At 36.8% G+C, this 26,711-nt stretch overlaps 1 protein-coding gene across 2 annotated transcripts in view; it reads right to left on the reverse strand.

Moving 5' to 3' along the window:
* Nucleotides 1-26,711, reverse strand: part of LOC121314321 (acid-sensing ion channel 1C-like) — a 54,777-nt gene that overhangs the window by 11,818 nt on the left and 16,248 nt on the right. For both annotated transcript variants that reach the window (XM_041247444.1, XM_041247446.1), the window contains exons 4-9: nt 14,214-14,364; nt 13,385-13,441; nt 11,933-12,086; nt 3,986-4,077; nt 2,854-2,933; nt 1,273-1,344 (exon numbers count right to left, since the gene is read on the reverse strand). In XM_041247444.1, coding sequence (XP_041103378.1) covers nt 1,273-1,344; nt 2,854-2,933; nt 3,986-4,077; nt 11,933-12,086; nt 13,385-13,441; nt 14,214-14,364 — 606 coding nt within the window. The remainder of the gene's footprint in view (nt 1-1,272; nt 1,345-2,853; nt 2,934-3,985; nt 4,078-11,932; nt 12,087-13,384; nt 13,442-14,213; nt 14,365-26,711) is intronic.

Genomic DNA, 26,711 nt, shown 5'->3' on the forward strand with positions numbered 1-26,711 from the left:
AAGCTTTGAAGCTTTTTCTTCAACTTCAAAGGTATGGCCAATCGAATGTTGTTATCTTCTTATATCTCATTTGGCATACCTTTATCCCCTTCTAGTTATAGTCCCAAACCTATTTTCAACTTAGCACAGAAAAATATATCACAACACTATAAGGGTGGCCAATAGACTGCAATTATCTTATCTGCTCTACATATATTCTGTACATGCAATAAATCTATTAGCCTGTCACTGTACCGCCTTGGATGCTGCTCTCGAAGCACTGTTGGGCCTGGTCAGTACTTGGATGGACGACCTCCCAGCAAAATCAGGTGCTGGAGGAATCTATGTTGGTGGCAAATTCCCCACTGTGACTAATTCTTAATAGGTGGACATCGCTGACAAGATTTTACATATCAGTGGGCCCATTGGTACTATTTCTTAATCACCTTATGCTTTATTCAGTACAGGAGAGAGCACAAGACATCTGGACTATGTTTTTTTGCTAAAGAAAAATTCTCAACCAGAAAATAATGAAATTAAATGCATTCAACTGACTGTTTAGTTAAAGGGGTAGGGTTTTCAGCTTGTTATGGTTAACAATGCCTTCATTCTTTCCCACAGACAGGTTAACTATTCATCCTCTGCAAAAAGTTCTCGGAACATCCTTGACTCAGAGAGTATCTTCACATAGCAACACATCAGCACTTCTCTGCATAAACAGATGACTCTTTCTTCAGGAAGCTCCTTGAATATGTTCTGTTTAATCAGATGTTCAGGATTCCCCTGGAATCCCCTTCAATATTTCCTTAACCTAATATTAATACTTGTTAATGTATTGTAACAATGTGTTGTTTCCCCTTCTCTAAACTTAAGGCCAACGAAATATAAATATTACAATTTCTTCAGTCTTGATGTTAATTAATACCATCCTAGACAAACTAACACCCATCCTAATCTTAAACTCTTTTCTTTGAAAAGAAAATAAAAGTAAACTTCTTACCATTTAAAAAAAGTATAATAAAAAAATAGCATATTTCTAATCCAGAAGTGAACACTGTGTACACTTCCCCCTGTACCATTCACAGGCTTACATCAATAACGAAACAGCAAGCCTGGGCTGACAGGTATGACTCTGACCCCTTAGTGACATACAGTTTGCATATACATATAGACCCTCCTGGAGCCATGTATGGTCCTGAAACCTTTTTTAGTGGATGAATCAAAATCCTGTAGCACAGGCAGCGATCTGCATGACAACCGTAACCAAGCATAATGAAAGGAGAAATCACTTACCAGATTATCACTCTGGCTCCTCTTAGGCCTTTTCTTGCGTTTCACATAACCAAATACCTTGTCTTTAAATACCTATAAGATAAAAACAAAAACAAATTAAGGTTGTATATTTAAATTTAAAAACGTAAAGCAAACATAGATTAAAAGATTATATTGTTTCTATAAAAAAAAAAAAAAAAAAAATGTGTGCAGTGTTAAAATTACTTTAATAAGGATTTTTTTGTGCCCCATTCTTTGTCAGGTCTCCCCCTTGTAAACTTGGGCACTTCCTGTGTAAACAAGGTAAGTAAATAATGACTATTAACCCAATAAATCAAGGACTTTGGTAAAATTCTTGACTATGAGCCACATGACTGCTGGTTCACATCCCAGGCACTCAATAAAACAAGTGGAAGATATAGCCAAAATATTTAAATTATAGCTGTTGTCTGTTGTCCAAATGTAAAATGTTGCAGAATATACTGACGCAACATTCTGACTACATGTAACACTTTAACAAAGACATTGCGACAAGTAATTTCCCCCACCTTACCGCACACCTTATCAATAGCTTTTCAATGTATCTACTGGAAATAAGTCCATCTGAACTGCAGCTATTATTAAAACCAAAAAATAAACCCAGCAAATAAATAATTATTGTCCCCTCAAAATTGTATGTCATGGGGTAATGAATTCCCAAGTTGATTTATGAACAAAAATACAACAGTCCCAACTTTAGTAAATAACGTGTACTGTAGAACACAGGAGGGTTGCGACAGCAGGGAGTGGGGATGCTATAAGCTGTTAACACACTGCTGCTTCAGTGGACAAAGCTGTCCAACTCTTTATGGCTAAAAGCACCATAGCAGAAAGTTTTTTATAGAGGCAATACAAAAGCTTATTAAATAGTTGAAAATAAGCAACTAAAAAAGATAATGAGTGATGTGGTTTAACCAGACCACATGAAGACACACTTTCAGTAGTTTTCTATGAGTTTTCTGTTGCATGTTTCTGTTGCCACAACATAAATTTTTCTGCTTTTTGACTTCAAATAATACAGATTGTCCTTTGTGGTCTTTTCACTTTCATTAAAACCCCTAAATAGGATACTTCATTAGACCAATATTGTGGAGGTCAGAGCCAAACCTCTCCTAAACTGTATTATGGTACAATAAAAACTTGACAGAAACATTTTTTGTGTGTGACTCAGCAGCAAGCTTGTATGGATGTTTTCGACTTGTTCTTGTGGATAGTTGAAACCCTCCTATATAAACTTTGTTCTGATTTGGATGTTTGTCTTCATTATACTGTTTCGTTCATGGATGGAAATCCCTGATTTATAATTCGTTATTTTGCTACTTGTCAGTACTGGAAAATCAAGCCATATATAATTTCATCAGTGAATGAACAAATACGTAATAAGGCAATACAAATCACATTTATATATGTGCACTACATAATGTATACAATTAGACAAAACTGGTATGAACTACCATATATGTGCTGGGTAAAGAGTTGTGTAATTTCTATACTTATTACATCTAAAGCCTCAGGTGGCTGGATTGGTCATATATTATATCAAAATAAATAGATGTGTCTCACCTCATACAAATAATCAAATATTTCTAATATTGTTAAAATACTGGCTCCGATGAACAGACCCATCTGACCTCCAATGTCACCTGAAATGTGAGAGATACAAGATTCAAGAAATTGCAATAAAGCAACTGTAAAACAAAACAAAACAAAAAAAACAGTTACATGATGGAACACTAAAATAATTGTTATGCTCAAGCCAAGGGGACACTACTCTACATGTTGCTAGAAAATGTAGGATGAAATCTGTTGCTTCTACATTGTTGCTCCAAATTGCAGGGGACACTGTTCTACATCATGTAGAAATTGTAGATAGAGTGTTGATGGACAACACAGAAAAGACAATACATGGATGATATTTCCTATCAAAAAGTGCATTGGTGTTTTTTAGTGTCAATATAACTTACCAGCATTTCTTTGTCAATATAATAAAATACACGTTATTCTTAAATATGAATATATAGGATTGTATTAGTAATATTTACCATTACCCTCATCATTTTTGTTCTGAATGTGTTATTTTTGGCTTGAATGTATTTGTATTTTATTTGTGTAAATAAAACTAATTGCAAATAGAGAGAAGCTGAAATGTGATTAGTGTTATATATTTTTTATTATATTATTTTGAATATAGTTCCTAATTATGCCAGGTGAGGATTGTTTTTTCTTCTTGAAATCAGATATCGGTAACTATGCATAACTATATTTGCAAGTTGCGTCTGCTGAACTGCAAGGTTCAAACAGATTTAAACAAAAGGTAGGACTCACTTTATCCGTTACTATTAAGTTAAATGAAAGCCTTTTTTCGAGACAAAATGAACACAACACATCGTTACACAGTGCTGCAGTTTGACATTAACTTTCTAATGCTTCAGCATCTGCACCAAACCAGCTTTTTTTCTGTAATTTCTAATATTAGACTTTAATGCCAACACAACGTTATGGTAAAGATGACTGCTCTGAACCTGCAGAGCTTTCAAATTGAATAAATACTAGAAATGAAAATAGTCACAACCAAAGTTAATTATTGTAGAAAATGTGTTTTAAATACTCAGTTGCTACATGTTTAAACTAATATATTCCCATCTGCCGTTCAGAGAAGGCTTTCACAGGGGCCTGGTGTACTGCAGGAACTCACCAAGCAATCCTGCCACCTCATAGGCCTTCTTCTGCTCAATTGTCTCGTAGTTCAGAGCCTCGAAGAAAATATCTAAGACTAAAATATTCTCACTGAAACACAAGGGGAATGAGTGGTTGGAGGTTAACATACAGGAACCAATCTTGTTTTTTTATCATACTAGATTTATAATATATTCTAAATTTGAACCACAAGTTGCCATGCAACTCAATCACCTTGTGAATTATTTTGGCTTTCATATATAAAAATGTAAAAAAACAACAACTTGTTTTACAGTTAAGAAAAAAAAAAATATGCATCTTATCTTTATCTTCCAAAGTACTGTTATGAAAATGTGAAAGAATACTGGTCAAAATGATAAACCTTGATAATAATTATAATACAAAAATATGACCAGTTATACTTGCATTTAACTTTTATTCATCAATTATGTTTTGCTGCCTTGATTTATTTATTTTTTTTTTTCAATGCGTGGGCTGATATCTCTTTCTGTGTTTAATGACTTCCTTCACTGTTACTGCTTTATTCATTATTTTTAATTAATTGCTTTACTCCTTTGAACAAATTCAGCTCAGTGAACATTATCTTGTAGGTCAACGCAGCTGAGGGGGGTAACTGCTTTGATAGTTGATTTCTGTACTTTTTTATGCAAAGCACTGAGAACAAAAGAACAAATAAAGTTATACAGAAAAGGAGGCCATTTGAATTAATTATCAGCAACAACAACATGGCTTGGCGACCCAGTGGTGCAGTGGTAAATAAAAAGTGGGTAAACTCCCTTCTCTGGTGCTCCAAGCCATTCTTCCTGGGTTTTTAATTGGGTTTGGAAGACATCAAGGGCAGAAATGAAAGCCATTAAAATGAATTTCTGGCACACTGCCACAGCAACAGTGACAACACTGTTTTAAGAATGATTTTGGTTTTGTAAATAGCACAAACTAAAGAGGAGTCTGCAAGGCAAACATAATGCACACATCATAAATTCAGAACACGAGAAAACCTTGTTTAAAAAAAAATAGCTGAAACCCTCTCCCAAAAACATAAATAAACCAAGAATGTGAATATATGTGGCAGGGTGCCCTGCCCCTGTGCTTATTTTGTGTTATATGCATGTATGTATTGGTGCTCAGAGTGTGCGTTATCACAGGTGATTAAAAATATATATTTGTATATAGGCACAGGGATTGCACAATCACTCCACGTGCAGATTAAAGTGAGTATTAGTATGGAAGCACAATTAGTTCACGTGCAGATGTACTGAGATTCCAATTGAATGATTAATTAGCAATCAAGTCTCGGTACAGCTGCATAAAAAAATCCAGTATTTCACGCACTCAGGGTTGGGTGTTCGGTGAGTTGAGCACAGGAGTAGAGAGTGGAGCTAAAAATAATAGCAATTTCTACTGGTGCTAAACCACCTCAGCACAGTACTTGTTTGGGTCAGTGTTTTGTTTCTCTATTTATTTTGGCCAACGCGCCATTTTGTTTTGTGTTTTGGGAAAGCGTTCTGTTTAAGCCTTTTATTTAATAAATGCTAGCATTCCTGGTCTGACGTCACCCCTATAGCCAGGAAGTAGCAACTAAGAATATCCCTAAAGTGACTGAAAAGTTAACTGAAGATACTCTACTGGTGAATAAGAAACAATTCTGCTGTTTATTATGGAGGTAATCAATTGTACAGCTCAGACTAAGAGTAGGACCGAGAAGATTCAAATTATTGGTAAAGATGGAAAGAAATATTTTGGGATAGAGATAATGCCTATAGAACAGATAAATGAATTACTGGATAGGGGTGGACAGATGGAAGTGAAGCGATAATGTGTTTTAGTATATGTCAATGGCATGCACGTAGTTTAATTGAAAATGGGCAATAATTTAAGATATTTGTAATAGAGTTTAAGATAGTAGATATTTTTGTATACAAGAGATTTTTGTATACATGGTTGGTACTTTATGTACCAGGGTATACACTTATAAGGAAAGTTAGAAAGGAAAATAGAGGTGGAGGAGTTTTCATTGAATAAAGGAAAATATTGTTTTAACTGAAATGGTTATTGTTTCTGAATTGGAGGTTATAGGGGTACAAATACGTGCTGAATATGTATAACCCATGTAAGGAGTTAATAAAGGAAGAATTAATTGTTATTATTGAACATATGAGGGTGGGAAGGATTATCTGCAGAGATTTTAACAAAGAAATAATAGAGGAGTTAAGTTTAGTGGTTTTTAATTTTGGGGAAGGAACAAGGTTTGATGTGAATACTGGGAAAAGTTCAGCACTAGATTTATCGATTGTTTCAGAGTAGTTGGGAGTGAGAGTGGATTGAAAAGTATTAATATCTGAAGAAATGGGAAGTGATAGTTTTTTGATAATTGTTACAATAAATGGGAAGCCTACAACTGAAGAGCAGGTGCAAGAAGAGAGATGGGATTATAAAAAAGTTTAAATATTAAATATTAAAAAAAATCAATATTTATGTAGTATGACCACTGATGAAAATATAGTACATGATACGGTGGATATTTTTAACGAGGCAATGATTAAGGTTATTTCTCAAGCAGCAAAAAATGCTATTCCAGTGATGAAACATTGAATAGGTGTTAAACCAGAGGTTCCTTGGTGGAATGAAGATAGTACTAGACTGATTAAAGAAATTAAATCACGTAATAAAAATGTTAAAAAAAAAATAAAAATGTTAGCACATGATTAATTAAGTACAAAAAAGCAAAGGCTATGGCTCAAAGGGTTATTAGGAAAAGAAAAAAAGAATATTGGCAGGATTATTGCACTAAAATAAGTTGTGATAGTTGGAATACCATAAAGGCAATGGCAGGAAAAGGGAATATTTTTGTTGATGCTGGATGGGCTAGTGATGATGGGTGATGAGAAAAAAGCATCTATGTTGAGGTTAGCTTTTTATAAGGTAGGTCAAGATGATAAATATAGTAATGCATCTTTGGATAAGATGGGTCAATTTTATATTGATAATTCTTTGATATTGGAAGATAGGGAAGCTGTTCAAACAAAAACAAATGTTTCTTTCTCACTTGGAGAATTGAAAGCTGTGACTGAAAAAAGCAAGATTTCTACACCAGGTGAAGATCTTATAACATTTTTAAATTGAAATATTATTTGAAGCGTTATAATAAAGTATGGGAGCTGTGTTTTTTTTGCCTAAAGAATGGAAGAATGCCATCGTTATTCCTATAAGGAAGGAAAGGATCCACGTGAAGTGGCTTCTTATCAACCAATAGCATTGACGGTTGCTATCTGTAAAATTATGAAAAGAATGGTGTATGGTTGTGGCAAAGTGCCCGCCCCTGTGTGTATTTTGTGTTATCTGTTGTGTGTTAATGTTGGTGTATAGTCATTGGTACACAGGATATAAACGGGTTCGTGTAACACAAGTGTTTATAATATATATTTGTATTTAGGCACAAGGATTGCACAGCACTTCACGTGCAAGTAAAACGTAATAATATGTGAGCACAGGGAATTGCACTTTATTAATTCACGTGCAGTTGTACTGCGATTCCAATTGAATGATTGATTAGCAATCGAGTCTCGGTACAGCTGCATAAAAGCTACATGTTTTCACCCACTATGCGTTGTGTTCGGTGAATGGAGAACGGGTGTGGAGAGGAGAGAATTAAGAACGAGAAAACGAAACAAAGTAATATATATAACCGTCGTTTTCACTCACCTTGTTTGTCTGTTAGTCCACTGTTTGTTTAAGGGTTAGTCTGTTTTGTTTGTCTATTTATTTTGACCTCACGTGCAGTGTGCTGTTTTTGTTACAACCTTTTTATTTACTGTTCTGTTCACTCATTAAATGCTGAGCGAAACCATCCACCAAACTCCATCAAACTCCACCACCTCGCTCTATTGTTTATTTCCTGTTTTCTGTTTCTGGCCTGACGTCCCCCACTCCGGCCATCTTTGTGACAGTGGTACATTGTTGTTGTTTTTTAAGGAAACTAAAAAGTTACTATGTGACTATCAAAGTGTTTTTTGTTAATATAGATCTACGATAGACCAATTGGTAAGTTTATTTACAAACGTCAAGGAGGCATTAAGTGTGAATGAGGTATTTGGGTCACTATTCATTTACATACAGAAGGCTTTTGATATTGTTTGGAAAGAAGGTTTAATATATAAAATAGCAACATTGTGAATAAAAGGGAGGATTCTTTGGTGGATCAGAGATTTTCTGAAGGAAACAGGATTTAAAGTGAAAGTTAAGAGGAAATTATCTGAAAGGTTTGAGATGCAAAATGGAACTCCTCAAGGAAGTGTTATCAGCCATTTGCTATTTAATATAATGGTTAATGATTTAGCAGATTATATTTTACTAGGATCTAATGTAGTTGTGGGTTTATTTGCTGATGAGGGGGTTATTTATAAAAGACATAAACATAGTTAAATAGTTAGGAGCGAATTGCAGGCAGTAAAGAATATTCTGCACAAGTGGTATAATCAATGGGGTTTTAAAATATCAATAACAAAGTCAGAGGTACTCTTGTTTTCACATAGGAGGCAAGAGCAGGGAAGTTTAAGTATATTACACCAACATAAGATACTGAAAGAAGTGGAAGAATTCTGATACTTGGGAGTGTTGTTTAATAAAAAGTTGAGTTGGGAAAAACAGATAAGTACTATAATAGATAAATGTACAGGAAGGCTTAACATTCTAAAGAATATTTCGGGGACAAGTTGGGGGGGACGAATAAATCTAGTATGATGATGAAATACAGAGGATTAATTAGGAGCCTAGTGGACTATGGAACTCAGATATTAGTGGGAACATGTAAAAGCAATATTACAAAATTGGATGATATTCAAGCTAAAGCAATAAAAGTGTGTGTAGGATCTTTGAAATCTTCTCTGATTAAGGTTCTGCAGGTTTTGGTAAATGAGATGCCACTAAAATTAAGGAGGGAATTATTAAGCATTACATTTTGGATTAAGGTTAATTCTCTTCATATAGCATTTCTTCCTTGGAAAAGCATGAAAAATAGATGGCTAAATCACAATATAAAGGAGATTTGGGAAACAAATGGGAGAAAGTTGGGTTTTTGGTTGCAGAAATTGATAATGGACATAGGAATTGAAAACCTGAATTTAGTAAACAATGTTAATTTGAAAGTGTCACCAGAATGGTTGGTGGACAAACCAATTTGCTGTATAGACTTGAGTGAGCAAGTGAAAAAAGGAGGGGATAATCATCCAGCGATAGCTGCACCGACACCTAAAGAAGATATTTCAATCCTGCTTGGGAAAATGTATGTTTTGTTCTTGAATGGTCTAGGGGTGGAATTAAAATATACAGTCACCAGAGATCATGCCAAGAAATTGTGTAAAAAGATGACCAAAACATTAAACATGTCTGCAGCAGAAAAAAATCTTCACTTTGTGTACAGAATGTGCGATGAAAGCACTGACCAAAGTGACATGAGTCAAATTATTGTTTACCATTATTTTTTAACCTAACAGAAATACCTGGAGGCTATAATGCAGCAAATATAAGTGCAACCATATTCAGTTGGGAAAATTAACAAAATAATGATGCTATGACAACATTATGAGGTACAGTATGTTTATTTTATATTATAATTAAATGTATGTAATACTAATGGACATGATATATGATCATATCCTAGTGAGGTCAGTATTTTGTAGTGTCCGTCATGTAACATGACTGTGCTGAGTCGACCCCTGCATAGGTGTTATTTTAGTTGAATTACCATAACTGCTTTGTCCGATGCTCCTCAACAAGTTTTTTTTTTTTTTTTTTTTGATTATCAGCTTAAAGTTTATCAACACCTTACAGAACTAACCAATGTTGCATCATTAACAATTGAAAAATGTGATTTTTCGAAATCTAACATGAAATACTGTAACGCTACCATGGCTTCTGGTAGACTTTTGCAATATCATTTTGTAGTTTCTTTGATTAAATGGTGTTAAATAAAATATCAAGATTATGTTCATGGAGTTTTTTTTTTGGTTTTTTTTTGGTTTTTTTAGTTATGTCTCAATCCTAAAATGATATGCACAACTTTTGGCCATAGCTGTAGATTTGATTGAAATATGATATGTACCCAGACCCAGTAGAGGTGTGCTGTGTTGACCAATTAAATATACCACCGTATGACTGAAACAAGTTTGCGCTAGCTCGTAAAATTCACTTGGAAAGTATTTCCTTTGCATTTGTGAGCATCGTTTATCGTACACGGTATATTTTTTATCTACTCCTATCAAACTTTTTTTTTTTGTTTCCATGTTTTTTTATAACCACGAGTTTTGGTGCATAAAAAAGTTTAATGGAAACTTAGCTATATTTACAAACTCATTGTGTGCTTATTGCTTTAAAAGGATATTTTGTTAACAGGGACCATATCATTTTTTAAATAATTCAAAGATACAACACTTGTACAATAAAAGGGATTGCAGTTAAGTTAACATGGATTACTGGGCAATGAAATGGTAGCTCTAGCAGCAAAACATTAGGTTAAAAAAGGTAGAAGATTGACGTAGTGATTCCTCTGGGATCTCTGGAAATGGGAGATTTTGTAAAAGAATGGCAGGAGAGATGGGATAAAAGTGTAAAAGGAAAGTTTTATTATAATATTCAGAAAGAGGTTAATAATAGCTAGATAAATAAGGAGCTGGGCAGGAAAGAGGAAAGATCTTTGGATAGGTTAAGGATTGGACATACTACTCTGAATGGTCATTTATTTAGATTATATAGACATATCAATGGTTTATGTGAGAAATGTATAATTCCAGAAATGGTCAAGCATTATGTAATAAAATGTAAGAAATTTGAAGAAAACTAAAGAACTTGAAGAGGAAGTTGATGAACATGAGGATATATGACTGTGGCAGGGCAGGGCAGGGCCCTGCCTGTAATTGTTTTGTGGTGTTTTGATGGTGGTTGGCAGGGATGGGGTTAATTTCCTATCCCTGCCAAAATACACGTGAGTGTGGCTGGAGCTGATTGCATAATAGGTAATTAGACTCCAGCCACGTTATATAAAAAAGGGAGAAAATCCTTTTTTGATGAAGGGAGTTGGTGAGTGAAGAAGTTTGTCACTGTGTGTTGCTATGTTTTGCATAAGGTTCAGTGAAGGCTCTGCCCAGCCTGAACAGTTTTGTTTAAACTTTTTGTTCTGGCCCTTGAGCTGGTTATTTTGGTTCTGTTATTGTGGTCATGACTTGTTTTTGTTTAACTGTTTATTTAACTCTGTGAGCAGTGTTTTGTTCGACCTTTTTATTTCTTTTTGTTGTGCTTAAATTGCTGTTGCCTAGCCTGAGTCTCTTTGCCTTCCAATACCACCTGGGCCCGCAACGCTACCCTGTCACAATGACTTAAGCATTAATAGCTTGTTGGGAAAAGGGAACGAGGAAGGGAGACGAACAAGAGAAAAGATAATAACTGAATATATTAGGGAAACAGGAAAAGAAGGAATTTTATAAATGATAAATTAAGACGATATAAAAACGAGACTAATGACTACAGACAGTGCACTAATCATCTAAATGTATAGATGGAATGCGCCACAGTTATGAATGAAAGCTCTCAGTTCAGTCACGCTACAGCAACACAACACAGATGCTCACTGTTAAAATATCTTATCTTTTACCCAGGATTTGCATATCACAGGAGAGAAGAAGTGAGTAAACTCTGTATCTCTTATATGAAAAGTGGGTAAACGCGATATTGCCCAAATTAAAAGTGGTTAAATGCTGTTTACCTGCGTATACCAGTTGATTCAAAATTAGTTACATTTTGAATCAAATGAAGCCCATAGATCATCAACTTTTGAAAGAATACATGGACAAAGACAATTTTCATTCATCAATTCATAAACATTGTGATGGATGAGCCTACTGGATTCACCTTATCCACAGAAAGGTTAAATGAAACTCAGTATCCTACTCACCCGATGTACTGTTCAGTCTTGTTGAATTTCTTAGCCAGGTATTTGGCAGATGCTTTGCTGGGGATTTTTACCATGGAGAGCTCCTTACCATAGCGGGTCATGTTGCAGGGAGTCTCACATACACAGTATTCATTGTCCTTCTCTACCAGGAAATCTGAGGGGACATCAGTACGCAAAAATCGCACCACTGTACTATTTGCAAATATGAGCATAGCTATTACCATGAGTACATGTTTGACAGGGGTTGCATATCTGTAATGGGTTTAGACTGTAAATACAGTTTTGTTGTTAAGAAAGAAACCAGAGCTAACGGGCATATTTTAGTCAGCTGAGCACTCTCTGGCAAACAAGCTATGTGAAAATTCAAGGAATATGGAGTGCAATTCTTGAATTGTCACAGTTTGTTAGCACGGTCCAGCAGATGATTGGGTGTAAAATAGAAACATGAATGATTGTTTAGAGTATAAATGGGGGTCTTGAAAAAATGAATTTTGTCAGTGTCAGGTTTATTAGGCTATATTCTGTAGTAGCCATACAATTGCAGTGCAAAATCCTGTGTCACGAAGAAACCCCTGGTCTCCGCTAACATATTTAAAAGCTGATCCCAATACCTTTTACAAGGTCACTAAAGCTACACAAATTGAAAAAATCATGAAATGTGGATGGACATTCTGTCTTGCAAAGGTAGGCATTGGGAAATTAATTACAAATGTACAAGTAGCACCTGACTGGATTGAACTAGATGAATTCTCTTATTGTAGCTTTAGGAACTTCACAACATAGCAGACACTGTGCTGCCTAAAAACAAGTTGTCATTCAGTAGTAATAGTGGCCAGAGCTTACTACTTGCAAATCCATTATTATTAAATGAGAGGTTCTGGACGGGCTTCTCCACAATATCCTCTTTGTGAGCGAAATGCATCCCCAGATGGGATAATAAAAATTACTGATTGGCTAAATATGTTGTCCAGTGGTGTAGGGACAGATTGACAGTTGGACAGCTGCATGTTATCAGCTATTATTAATTACCATAAAGCAATGTGCAATTCATATTTAATATGGATACTTGTTCTGAGACTAAAGGTTTATGTTATGTATCATATTTCAACAAATTATATCTATAAAACAGCCATTTAAATCTGTTACATCTGCTGTTCCTTCACTTTCAAAAAATGAAAAAGGATTAAGTTCTCAGCAACCTAATTAAGCCGTCTTGCACACTGATTTCTAAATGGTTTGATTCTGCCAATTTGATTAGGTGCAGAAATAGCTTGATTACTTTGATTAGTATCCTCTTGTATTCAAACATTTAATTGCTATGAAGTAATCAAGGTTTATACCATACCTCAAGTTTGACATATTTCAGATGCTGAGCAACTCGTAAGCACAGTAATGGCACAGCAATTAGGCTCTACTTACTTTAGACAACTAATGAAGACAGGAGGTTCTTACCTAATGCTGGGTCTGCACACTCTTTATATTGCTCCGGGGTGCACACAATGGCATCACCTGCAGGGGCAAAATACACAAAACTGGGGTGAATTCAACATACCTTAAGAGTATGCAGCTCCCAGCTGGAGTTTTTAATGCAATTACTCAGATATTGTATTTTTATTATTTTGTATGTCTGTGCTAAGTTGAGTTCCGGAGAGGAAGTTATATATAGTGGATTATAAACAATAATGCCTTTCTCAAATACCACTGAGATGCTAGCAGTCTATTACCTCAAAGTTTCCCAGGTGAACTATTAGCAGACCAGCTATGACAACACAATGGATTTAGAACAAATATTACACAGCGGTCGTGATACAGTAGTGTGCTAGTACTGATCCATATTGGTTCATACCATTGGCACCTTAAAATATGTGGTAACATTCCATCAATAGTTCCTGTCACTGTAGATACTTCTTACTACAGAACCATTACTTTACCATTTTAGTGCCACACTTTTCTCATCAAAATTAAAACAATTTGAAGGAGGTGTTAAATGAAATATTAAATATTGCTCGATATGTTTTATGGTGAAATCCAACCAAATTCCCTAGGCCAACACCACTAAACATACCCCAAACTAGCAAAAAGTAAACAATATGTGTTTAAAGCACCCTCTGGAAAATGTGATTGAATTTCACAATAAAACATTAGAATAATGCGCGTGCTGTATTTTTTTTTTAAATGAATTTAGCCAAGGTGGTACATTATACTGACCAAAGCTGTTGGTATGCACACGTTTCACTGTAGATATATATTGTTTCTGGCATGGACCTTGGATTCATCTTACCTGGCATATGAACCATCCTGCAGTTGCAGTTCTCAATTAGGTAGCGTGTCTCGCAGTCAATGCGGCAAGCCGTGATGCTGTAGGTGGAGAAAAACTCTGACTCTATCGGCGTCGACTTGCAGTCCCCCCAGGGGGGAGGGAGGTACATCAGCTAAAGAGTTACCAGGTCAGAAGAAAACATATTTAGTTGGGACCATGTGAATTATCATTAACCCCACACACCCAAAATATATATATATATATATATATAACTAAAAACAAATTAATATATTTTTGTTTTTTTTTTTCTTATTTTTTTTTTTTTCTGGATGTATACAAATGTTAGGGCTTTTAAATGATGTTTTAATCATTTAAACCTTTCGACATCCCCCCATGTAAATGGGTTTTTCCCCCAAAACTCAACACACACACACACACACACACACACACACACACATATATATATATATATATATATATATATATATATATATATATATATATATATATATATATATATATATATATATATATATATAATGATCACATATGTATCTTTTCTGAAATAGTTGTACAATTAGGTAATTGCTACTGTATGCCCATTGGTAAGTGAAAAGCTCAGAGCAACAGACAAGCAGAGACCATGCAATACCAGTCACAGGTGACACAGGAAGTCCTAAAGAAGAGGCACAGAATTTTGGGAAATGGAGACAGTCAGAACATACACAGACCCTTAGAAAGGAAAGCTACAAGATTTGAGTCTATAAAACCCTTTTTGTTTAATGTTATTCACAGTAAATGTTTTTTTTTTTTTTTTCCATTTTAAAAAGTAATACATAGAAAATTGTATTGTAAAAAGCCGCATGAAATATTTATTTTTAGAATGTGATATGCCATGAAATTAACCATTATTTTTTTTACTGTGTGGTGGTTATTCTTGTAATACAAATGACATTTGAGTCCAGCAAAGATTTTTTTGCAGCTTACATCCATTTAGTAGAAATTTAACATGCAGTTAGGTCATTTTTTTGTTCAAGATGTTGTTACACAGAGTGCCAGAAACAATCACGTATTGATGAAGGTTTCTGATGAAATGGGATTGCAAGCATCAGCTGCATTATTTAGGCTGTTAAGCCTGCAGCAGTGGACGTGATTTAAATATCTTGCAAAGTGAAGTGATAAAGCCATGTTTTGTACTTTCCAGGCAGACATAACTAGTAAAAAATAAACAGCTTTGGCTATGTACAATGAAGAAAAACTTTTTTTTTAAATTCTGTAATTCTCATGATGCAAACTATTATTGATATTTTCTGATAATTTTACACAAGGTACATGTTTAATGAAGGTTAAAATTAAATGTTGGGCTCTGTTCAAAAAGCTGTAATCCACACGTCAGTTTTGATGCATAAAATAAAAATGGATTTTCTAGGTCAGGGGTTCTAATACTGTTTTGTTTGGGTGTTTGTATAATTGTATGGGATGAACTTGAATATTGAACACATTTATAATCATAATCCTCTCTGTCTAGCTCTGCATCGTGAAATATTAATAACTGAAAAGACTGACATCCCTCTGACACCTTGTACAGTCTATGCCCAGCTCAACCTAATATGTATGTTACGACTCGTTTAAAATCTGTAAATCTAAAAATTAACTGGTAAATGTGTAGATTTACCAGCTCAGCGGTCAATATATAAAATAACTAAGGTGATGGTAATAAACTGTCTCTTACTTGCATCCACGATCACTGTCTGGCAACAATTCACAATACAAAATAACGTGTTGCCGTCTAAATGACGTAGCACACTGTATGATTGCACGCACATAGGGTTATGCTTTTTACTAAATGAGTTCAATTTAATACTCAATCAAACTTAGAAGAGTTTTACTGAAGAGATATCGATACTACCATACCTATTGTTTGCCCTGTGGTAAATTTTGATTTAAAATAAAACTTTTTTTTTTTTTACACAAAAGTAAAAGACAATGGGGGATAAAAACGTTCAAAATAAAACCATAAATCTGTCTCTATATAGGACTAAACATTAATACATGGTATCTGCTAAATACATTATTATTATTATTATTATTATTATTATTAATAATAATAATTAATAATAATAATAATAATAATAATAATAATAATAATAATAATAACATGTATTGAAGTTAAGAAAGATTAATCAAATAATACCAAAAAAAACAAAAAAAAAGGCTGTAGTTTAACAAAAATAAATAATAAATTTTGTTACTCTACCGGTTAATTTCTTTTTATTTTCTGCCATTAAGATCCCTGGTGTTACATTATTTCCTAATTCACCTCAAATGGATATTTACTGGTTAATCTACAGATTTATCAATTTTACACATGAATCATAACATGTACATGTCCTGATAAAGTGGAAATAAATTGTGAACATGCTCATTTCAGCACAAGAGTTATCAAGGTTTAATGCTTGACTGAAGAACCCATGGACAGAACACCTCGGTCAAACTGCTTCAGTTTATGCAAATAGATCATACATTGAATGTAAACCACGTTGAGGTCTTGTTTTGTTATTAAAACATAATCATAATAATTTTGAGTGCTTATATCTCCAGTCTCGGTGATCACTCAAAGATGTCCCTTTGTTTTCTGGTAAATTGTGCCAAGGGAGACAAAGCTATTTGTTGTTTGCAAAGACTGTTCCTGGGAAAGGTGTCCAATCAGCAAACTAATGATACAATATAATGCATTTCCTCATAAAATAAAATCTATCTTTCAAAAATAAAAATAAAATATGATCCTTCAAAACACTAGCTTATTTTAATCAACATGGTAGTAAAGTTTCATTTTCATATAAATCCAACAGAATCAAAATACGAAAAAGAAGAAATATCATTGTTCCTTCAATGCATCCCTGCCATGAAGATACCTATCACTTGGGCTGTATTTTTTTCACAGTAAAAAATGACTTATTTCATGGCACATCACATTCTAAAATGAGATATTTCACGCTGTATATTTATATTTATTAGAGCCTTGTCACATTCAAAACTGATCAATTTTCTTTACAGTTATTATACAGCAAATCTTCTTAGATACTTCTTGGAACAACAGCTAATGCACAATTCCATAATATTTTGTTTATGTCCACCTATTAAAGGCATTTCATTTTCGCCAGAAGTGAATTATCGAACAACAGACAAAATATAAATAATACAAATATCATCCGACATTTTAAAGAAATCGTGCTGCTCTGGGCAAGAAAAAAACTATGAATAAAATACAACCTTGACTATAACCAACACATCTTAATCTGTATTGGTAATACTTTGTCAAGATAATTCAAGTGCTAACCTATTTTACAATACAGAGTTACAGAGCTATAATTGCATCTCCTAACAATTTTTGTGGGATCAAAACAAAATTTCGCAATGTGAAGTAGTTTACAACATAAGAACATAAGAACATTTATGAACAAGATGAGGCCGATGTGTGGTTGCTGACAGCGATGACTCTATTACAACACCAAGGTCTTTGTCTTGATGTGCTTCTTCAAGTTATATCCCCCTATTTGCTATTTGGATTTTACATTTTTTTGTGGCCATCATGTAACACTTTACATTTGTTGACACTGAATTTCATTTGCCACATTTCTGCCCGGTTCGGTATGCATTCCAAATCTTTTTGGATTTCCTGGGTGGTTGTGAGTGTGTCTTTCACTTTCTAACTGTCCCCTGATCTAAGTTCTTGATGTAGATAGGAAACATGAGTGGTCCAAGGATAGAGCCCTGCAGCACCCCACTGAGTACACAGCATCCCAGTTATCCTTTCATATGCCATATGCTTTCATTTTCGAGGTCCAAGTATATGATATCAGAGTTTCTTTCTGTGTCCATTATTGCAGTGACTTCATCGAAGTCTAAAATGCTTATCGTGCAGGAGTGCCCTTTTCTGGGCTCTTTCCTATGATGCCGTTACTGTGTAGATACACCTGTAGATTCCCTCTTATGATTGGTTTAATGCTTTTACATGTTATGGAGGTGAAACTCATGGGTGTGTAGTTTCCTGGTTATAAATATAGGTATTACATGTGTTATTCTCCACTCAGCTGGGACATCTTCTGTTTTGATTGATTTGTGAAAAATCTTTGCCATTGACTTGGTGATGACCTCTTAGGTATTTGCCATTGAGATATTGTGCAGGCATTGTCTCATTCCTTCAAAGTTAGCCTTCCGGAAATTCTAGACCAGTGTTTTGAATGTTGTTGTTGTGCATGTCCAATAGGCTTCAAAATTGATCATGTTGTGGTCGCTTTTTCCAAGAGGTTCCATGATTTCTGTTATTATTATTATTATTATTATTATTATTATTATTATTATTATTATTATTATTATTATTATTTATTTATTTATTTCTTAGCAGACACCCTTACCCAGGGCGACTTACAGTTGTATACAAAAAATACATATCAGGAATTACAGTACAATTAAGAGCAAGATACAAAATACAATGACTTCAGTCCTAATAAGAGCAAATACAGAACGCTACGATTTGATATCAGGGCAGTTCAAGAGCCGATAACAGTGTTGACAGTTACATCAGGGTTAGATACAAGGGCAGATGAAATACAAAATACTACATAAATACTGCAGGATTAAATACAGTACAATAGGGAGCAGGTAAGTGCAAGTTAAAGTGCATTAAAGGTAGAGTGCTATATTGTCCAGAAGAGAAGAGTTGAGTTTTACAGGTGTTGTCTGAAGAAGTGTGTCTTGAGGAGGCACTGGTGTCTTGAGGTCAGGAACTGGGCAGTCCTGACATCCGTATTAAGGTCATTCCACCACTGTGGGGCAAGGGTGGAGAAGGAGTGAGCTCTGGAGGCAGGGGAGCATAGCGGAGGTACAGTCAGTCTTCTAGTGCAGGCAGAGTGGAGAGGTCGAGTGAGGGTGTAGGGAGAGATGAGGGTCTGGAGGTAGCTGGGTGCAGTCTGGTCAAGGCATAGGTAGGTGATCAGTAGCCAATGGAGTGAGAGGAGCAGTGAAGTAGTATGAGAGAAGCAAGGTAGAGAGAACACCAGGTGAGCAGCAGAGTTCTGGATGAGCTGGAGCAGATGGGTGGCGGATACAGGGAGGCCAGCCAGGAGGGAGTTGCAGTAGTCTAGATGGGAGAGTACCAGGGCCTGGACGAGGAGTTGCATGGAGTTGTTGGTGAGGAAGGGTAAGATTCTTTGTATGTTGCTCAGGAAGAGTCAGCAGCTGCGTGCTAGAGTGGAGATGTGCTGGGAGTAGGAGAGGCAGGGGACCAGGGTTACTCAGAGTTTCTTGGCTGAGGAGGAGGGAGTGAGCATAGTAGATTCCAGAGGAATGGAGATAGAGAGATCAGAGGAGGGGGAAGATCAGGAGGGGAAGCAAAAGAGGTCAGATTTAGAGAGATTGAGTTTGAGGTGATCCGACTGATCCTTGGGGGACTCCTGTTGAGAGAGGGTGAGGTGCAGAGGTTGAGCTGCGCCAGGTTACCTGGTAGGTGCAGTCGGAGAGGTAGGAGGAGAATCAGATCAGAGCAGTGCCAGAGATTCCCAGGTCAGTGAGACAGGATAGGGGAATAGAGTGATCGACAGTGTCAAAGGCAGCAGAGAGATCAAGGAGAAATAATACAGAAGAGAGAGAGGCAGCACGGGCAGAGTTTAGAGAGTTAGTGAAAGGCAGGAGAGAAGTTTCAGTGGAGTGAGTAGAGCAGAAACCAGATTGTAGGGGGTCAAGGGTAGGTGTTTTGAGGAGGGGGGTGATAGAGGCTTGTTTGATGGCAGAGGGAAAGAGGCCAGAGAGGAGAAAGGTGTTGAGAATGGAGGAGATGAAGGGGAGCAGAGCAGGAGCAGCAGCTTGAAAGAGTTGAGTGGGGAGGGGGTGCAGGGCTCACATGGTGGTTTTGTGGCCTTGGAGGAGGGAGAAAGAGGAGAAGGAGGGTGAGTTAATAAGAGAGACAAGAGGGTGTTGGATTTGGAGCAGGGGGAGTTGGGGGGGGGGGGGGGGGGGTGTTAAAGAGTTCACAGATATCAAAGATTTTAGAGAAGAAAGAGGCAAAGTCATCAGAGGAGATAAGGAGGAGGGAAGGTTGAGGAGGGAGGGGGAGGGTTGATCACCCGGTTATGGTGTCCCCTTTGCTTATGTGATAATGTCGTTGTGACACACTTCTAGTTTCAATCCTTCTGTTCTCTTTCAGTTATCTTGACCCAAATGGATTCACATAGGTTTTGGGTTCCACCTATGTCCATTGGTTTTACCCCATAAACAGCCTAAACCGACTAATTGAGTATTCCTCTCTGTCACTTGGGGTAAATGAAGTTTCAGTTATCAAAATGAATAGTTTTCTGAAGCTGCTAAGTCTAGTAGTTTGTTTTTAATACTTGCATTTTATAGTTTGACTATTATTGCCCACCATGACTTGCCTAGTTTCCACCTTTTTACTAGGTTTATACTGTGTGATTTACATAAAAGAAGACTTCATTTTGCACAAGTACGTTTTTTTTTTATATCAGCATCACGGAATCTTATGCCGAGTAGTTATTTAATTATTTATTTCCTAGCAGACGCCCTAATCTATGGCCATTTACAGTTGTATACAAAAAAATACATATCAAGAATTACAGTACAAGTTTGCTTTTACTGGTACACCTATGTTCAGTTTTCCTGCCAACTATGAGATAGTTTTGTTTTTTTCTATATCAAAAATACCCCAAGACAGAGTCACCAGGCACAGAAAAAATATAAACACCACAACAACCAAAGAAGCAAAAACAGTTTATTATGAAAGCTTTACATTCTGTTATAAAGGAATTGTAAGGTTGTTTTAAATGCCTTAGTTTCATGTTTTTATAACACTGTGTTGCTAAAGCCTTTTATACAAAAACTACTAATAATAGCAATTGTTGACCTTATTACTTCACTAAGTAATATGCTCTAGCATTATTAGATGTACATTATGAATCTCCAGCTGCTCATGCACATTTTTAACTGCACATTCTGAGATATCCACTTACACAAACACACACACGCACACTGGCTCAGGAAAGAATAAGCGCCTTCAAGACGAGAGACAAGCATGTCAGCTCGAAGTGAAGGTGAGAATGTGGTGGAGATAGGTAAAGCCACAGACATCATGGCACATTCCAGTTTTTAAGGGGTCCAGTGCAGCATGCAGCAAACCTGGATGGTACGCTACCCGCTGCTCTTGCGTGGAAACCAATGTTTGGAAACCCGGGGGGACCCCAAAACCCAGCTCATGAATGAATGGAGGCTCATTCTGGTTATGAATCTGCACCTTCACACCGGCCGTATAGGTCATTTCGTCTGGGAAGATGATTGACACACCAAACAAACATACAAATAAACACAAACAAAAGGAATGGATACATTAAGAGAGCAGAACTCTAAACAGGAGTAGGAGCAGATTGAGGCCTATCATTGTATTTATTTTAGAACCTGCCTAATAAACCAATGTCCTTAACCAGACCATGTTGTAAAAGCAGCGTTGTCTGTCCAATATAGCATACTGTATTTTCACACATTTTAAGCCAACATGAAAATAATAGTGAAGAATCTTGTTCATACAAATATTAGATTGCTATAATAAATACATTACTATGTTTGTTACTAAAAGTGAACACATCATCTCAGGCACAATTAAGGAATCATAAAAACTCAGTAGTTCTTGCAGATGATTTGGGAATAGATGCTCACAAAGTCTTTTAACTAACACGAAAGAGACATTTTGGTTGTATTTAGGTAGTTTGGTGGTATAAAACCAAAAGGAGACTAGCTCTAATAATAGAACATTTATTACAAAGTGTTATAAATTGGTCAGTCAGTCTGTCAATTTGTATACAGTATTATACTGATATATAGATATGAGATATAGAACCCATCTCAGCTGCTGCAGGACTGAACATCTATCTGGAAATAATACAAGCTAGTTTTTTATTGTTGTACAAAATCATGAACGGTATTGTGTTTAGAAATTGGCAGGGATGGGGTTAATTTCCCCTACCTGCCTGGGTTTATTATGTTCAGGTGGCTGGGGTTGATTAGTTGATTAAATGATTAACTTAATTAACGATCAATCAGCGCCCAGCCACCTGACATAAAAGGAGGCCTCTACTTCTCATTTGGGAGGAGGGAGCTGAGGAAGCAGGTTGGTGTTTTGTTGTTTGTATTTTTGAAAGTTTGAATCCAGTGAAGGCATTGCCCAGCCTGGAAACCTTATTTTTGTAAGTTTGCTTTTTGTATTGCTTTATTTGTGTTTGAATCCTTTTGTTTTGCCCTTGTGCACTTTTATTTTGTGTTATTTATAATAATATTGTTATTTTTTGAACTGCAGGCTATCTCTGGGCCTCTATCCACTCGCCAGCTTGCCACATTTGGTGTTAGAAGTGGGATATAGCGCCTCCAGGAGGCTCGGAGCAGTACTACAGTGTTTGGTTTTTTTGGGGACATTTTTTTTTTTTTTTGGATAAATAAATTAGAAAAAAAAAAAAAAAAAAACATGGGAAAAAAGAGCAGACAATGGCAAAGGCAGGAAAAGCAGCAGCTGAAGAAATGTAAGCTGCTGCAGCCACCGCTGGAGGACCTGGCCAGCCTCTTCCCCTGGTGTTCCTGGTGTGGGAAGGAGGACCATCGTTGGTGGTCCTGCCCAGACGTGCCACCGGCAAACTGGTGTGGCTGGTGTGAGGAGGACGGCCACAACTGGGCAGGATGCCCCTACAACCAGGCCCAGGAAGAGGTGCAGTGTTCACCCCGGGCATCAGGGGCCACCCCACTACCTCCAGCACCACCACCTTCACCACCTTCACCACTGTCCCAGGAGATCTGGGACTGGTTGATGCACCCTGAGGCAGACCTATTCCACGATCTCCCCATAGTTATCAACACGCTGTGGTGTCGAGATGGGGAGAGGTGGGAACAGTGGGAGGAACAACACCACCCAGCGTCCTTCCCAGAGGTTGCCCTCATGGTGGTTAATTATCTTGCGGTAGACATGGGAGATGCCCCAGTCACTCCAACAAAGAGGGTGGAGATGCCTTCCCGAGAGCCAGAGAGGGGAGAGCCGCCTTCCCAAAAGCCAGAGAGGGGTGAGCCGCCGTCCCAAAAGCCAGAGAGGGGTGAGCCGCCTTCCCAAAAGCCAGAGAGGGGTAATCCGCCTTCCTGAGTGCCAGAGAGGGGTGAGCCGCCTTCCCGAGAGCCAGAGAGGGGTGAGCCGCCTTCCTGAGAGGGAGAGAGGGAGGAACCGCCGTCCCGAGAGGGAGAGAGGGAGGAACCGCCATCCCGAGAGCCAGAGAGGGAGGAGCCACCACTCCAAGAGCCCAGAGGGGAGGAGCAGCCGCTCCCAGATCCCAGAGGGGAGGAGCTATGGCCCAAGGATGCCTGCCTTGCACCACCCAAGGATGCTTGCCTTGCACTTGCACCGCTCAGGGATGCCATGCCCGCTCTGCTCAGGGAAGCTCTGCCGTTTAGAAATTGGCAGGGATGGGGTTAATTTCCCCTACCTGCCTGGGTTTATTATGTTCAGGTGGCTGGGGTTGATTATTTGATTAAATGATTAACTTAATTAACGATTAATTAGCGCCCAGCCACCTGACATAAAAGGAGGCCTCTACTTCTCATTTGGTTGAAGGGAGCTGAGGAAGCAGGTTGGTGTTTTGTTGTTTGTATTTTTGAAATTTTGAATCCAGTGAAGGCATTGCCCAGCCTGGAAACCTTATTTTTGTAAGTTTGCTTTTTGTATTGCTTTATTTGTGTTTGAATCCTTTTGTTTTGCCCTTGCGCACTTTTATTTTGTGTTATTTATAATAAAATTGTTATTTTTTGAACTGCAGTCTGTCTCTGGGCCTCTATCCACTCGCCAGCCTGCCACAGGTATATTTGGTCCAAGACCGTTGGTTAATGTTACAAAAATGATATACAATATAGTGATACAGCCAGGAATCAAAATGGTAAATTATTTTCAGTAATCCAATGGAAACAGTACCTGCAAAGAAAATCTGATTCGTCTAAATATTGAGATGGGGTGTATGTGAGGCACCGGAACTTAAGGGCATTGGGACCCTGCGGAGTGGTGGCTGGTGACCATTCTGGATCCAGTGAGAAGCTACGGGTGGAGCCAGAATGGGCTGCCTGTGACCAAACAATGTGGTAACAGGTGCAGCCAATTAAGCTGTGATCAACCGTTATAAAAGCGAACTGGTGGTTTAGATAGAAAAAGGATCAGGGAAAGAAGTGGGAGAGCATGGTGAGAACAGTAATGAGATTAAAAGAAGGATATGTGTTTGGCTATTACTAGCCTTCCTTATATTAGTGAAGATTGATTGTGTTAATCAGTGCTCTGTGAGAGCTAGGTGTCTTTTTTTTTGTTTTATAATGTATTTAACCAAATCTGAACGTGCTGAACTATAAAACTCTGTGTCCGCTTCCTTACTGCTACAAACCCACTACTAGCGGTGTGCAAGTGTCCTGCCACCCTAACAACAAGGGTATTTTACAATGACGCATGTTTGGCCACCCTAAACTGTATTTATCACTATATTAGGATATATATATATATATACTATATATATATATATATATATATATATATATATATATATATATATATCCTGAACCTATTTTACTGATTTTCAATCATCTGAACTGTTCATTTAAAGCCCTGGTTGCAGCTAAACTGACTTCCATGGATACTTGTGTTCTAATCAATTTGGAATTAATTTCAAGGCAGACATTTTATACTTCCAGAGAACCTATTTGAGATGTTTGAATGAAAATATATAGGGAACCTGTAAAATCCCAATCCGATGGCTATGCATGCATATAATTTTTAAGTTTGGTTGATCTGTCAGTATGTATACAAGATCTTTTTGCTTTAATTAATGTACCTTCGACCCTGGGCTTTTACACTGACTCTTGCTTTAAATTTCCTACTGATTCACACAGCAGGATGAAGTTAATGAAAATTATAATGTACAGTACATACACAGAGTGATTTCCCAATGCACTTTCATATCCTTGGCAAGGTCTTGATGATTGACAGTCATTTAAGCGAATGAGAGCATTGTAGCACTGCTTTAGTCAATGAGATCTGTCAGAATAGAATAAAGTGACAGTGAAACTACAGTACTAACTAACCACTGAGATGATTGACAGCAACCGCTTGCCATTCAGAGCTGAAAGGAGACAGGACAGACAGTAAGCATAAAAACTACACAAACTAGAGATGATTTCTAAATGATTATTTCTGGTAAGAAAATAAAAAATAGCGAGTGGTTTTATTGACTTTTATCCTATACACATTTATTTCAGTCAAACTCATATTTTTGTGAGCTTTACCGATTAATATCGAAAAATAGCAAGCCTAATCAATCAACTTATCAATGTCTCCATTTTAAATCATTGAAATATTTGTCAAAAAAGAATATACTACTTTTAGTATCTATACATAAAACAGATTTTAAAACTTGATTTAGAATTTTGACTGTTAATCTATACCTTCAATACACTCAACAAAAACATATGGTAAAAAAAAAAAAGTCAAGTACACTATTTGCAATAAGTTCTCATAGGGAGGAGCCCTCCCCCCCTTCCTGACTGATATTTTACCACCACATTCACATGTATGCAGTACACTGATGATGGTGCTAGCTGAAACATTTGCTTACTTGACTTTCTTATAACATTCTTAGCCGTGTTTGGTTGTTTTTTTATATGTGACTTTAAATTCCCTGTGTAAATGGTAGACAAAGCTGGCATGATTAAAATGGGTCTGCTTCTGACACAGAATCTCCGAAACCCAAACCCAAGGGAGAAGCACCACCATCTCCAGTGCCTGAAGGAGACACGCCTCTGTCTCCAGAGCCAGAAAGAGAAGCACCGCTGCCTGCAGTGGACAAGGGAGGAGTGCAGCTATCTCCAGAACCACAGATTTAAATGATTGTGTTAATTGTTGTATTCAACTGTCACTGGATGGCTACACTGTTTACTGGTTATATATATATATATATATATATATATATATATATATATATATATATATATACCTTTCCAGGTCTGCACACATCTCCCCCAGGTCTTAGCCTTCACACACTAGAACACAATTACTAAATTACTAGCAGGTGTCCTTAATTAAACGAATACAACAGTGTGGTCCAGTGGTTAAAGTCCAGCGTTTGTAACTAGAAAGTCACGGGTTCAAATCCCACCTCTGCCATTGTGTGACCCTGAGCAAGTCACTTAACTTCCTTGTGCTCCATCCTGGAGATAAGCTGTTAAATCAATGTCTTATTTTAAGTGACTCTGCATATTATCACAGACTGGCACATCCCTTTTGTGCTATAAGTCATTAGATTCCTTTGCATGGAAGGCCTCGGTTGCAAGGGTGTGCGGTTCTTTGAATACAATATCAATTAAACTAAAGAATATAAATGTTTTGTTTATATAAAGGTTTTTCTGCAATCAAAACAGAGAAACTGTTAAGTTTGAATATAAGACTAT

This window comes from Polyodon spathula, chromosome 4 (assembly GCF_017654505.1).
Source record: "Polyodon spathula isolate WHYD16114869_AA chromosome 4, ASM1765450v1, whole genome shotgun sequence".
Taxonomy (NCBI): Eukaryota; Metazoa; Chordata; class Actinopteri; order Acipenseriformes; family Polyodontidae; genus Polyodon; species Polyodon spathula.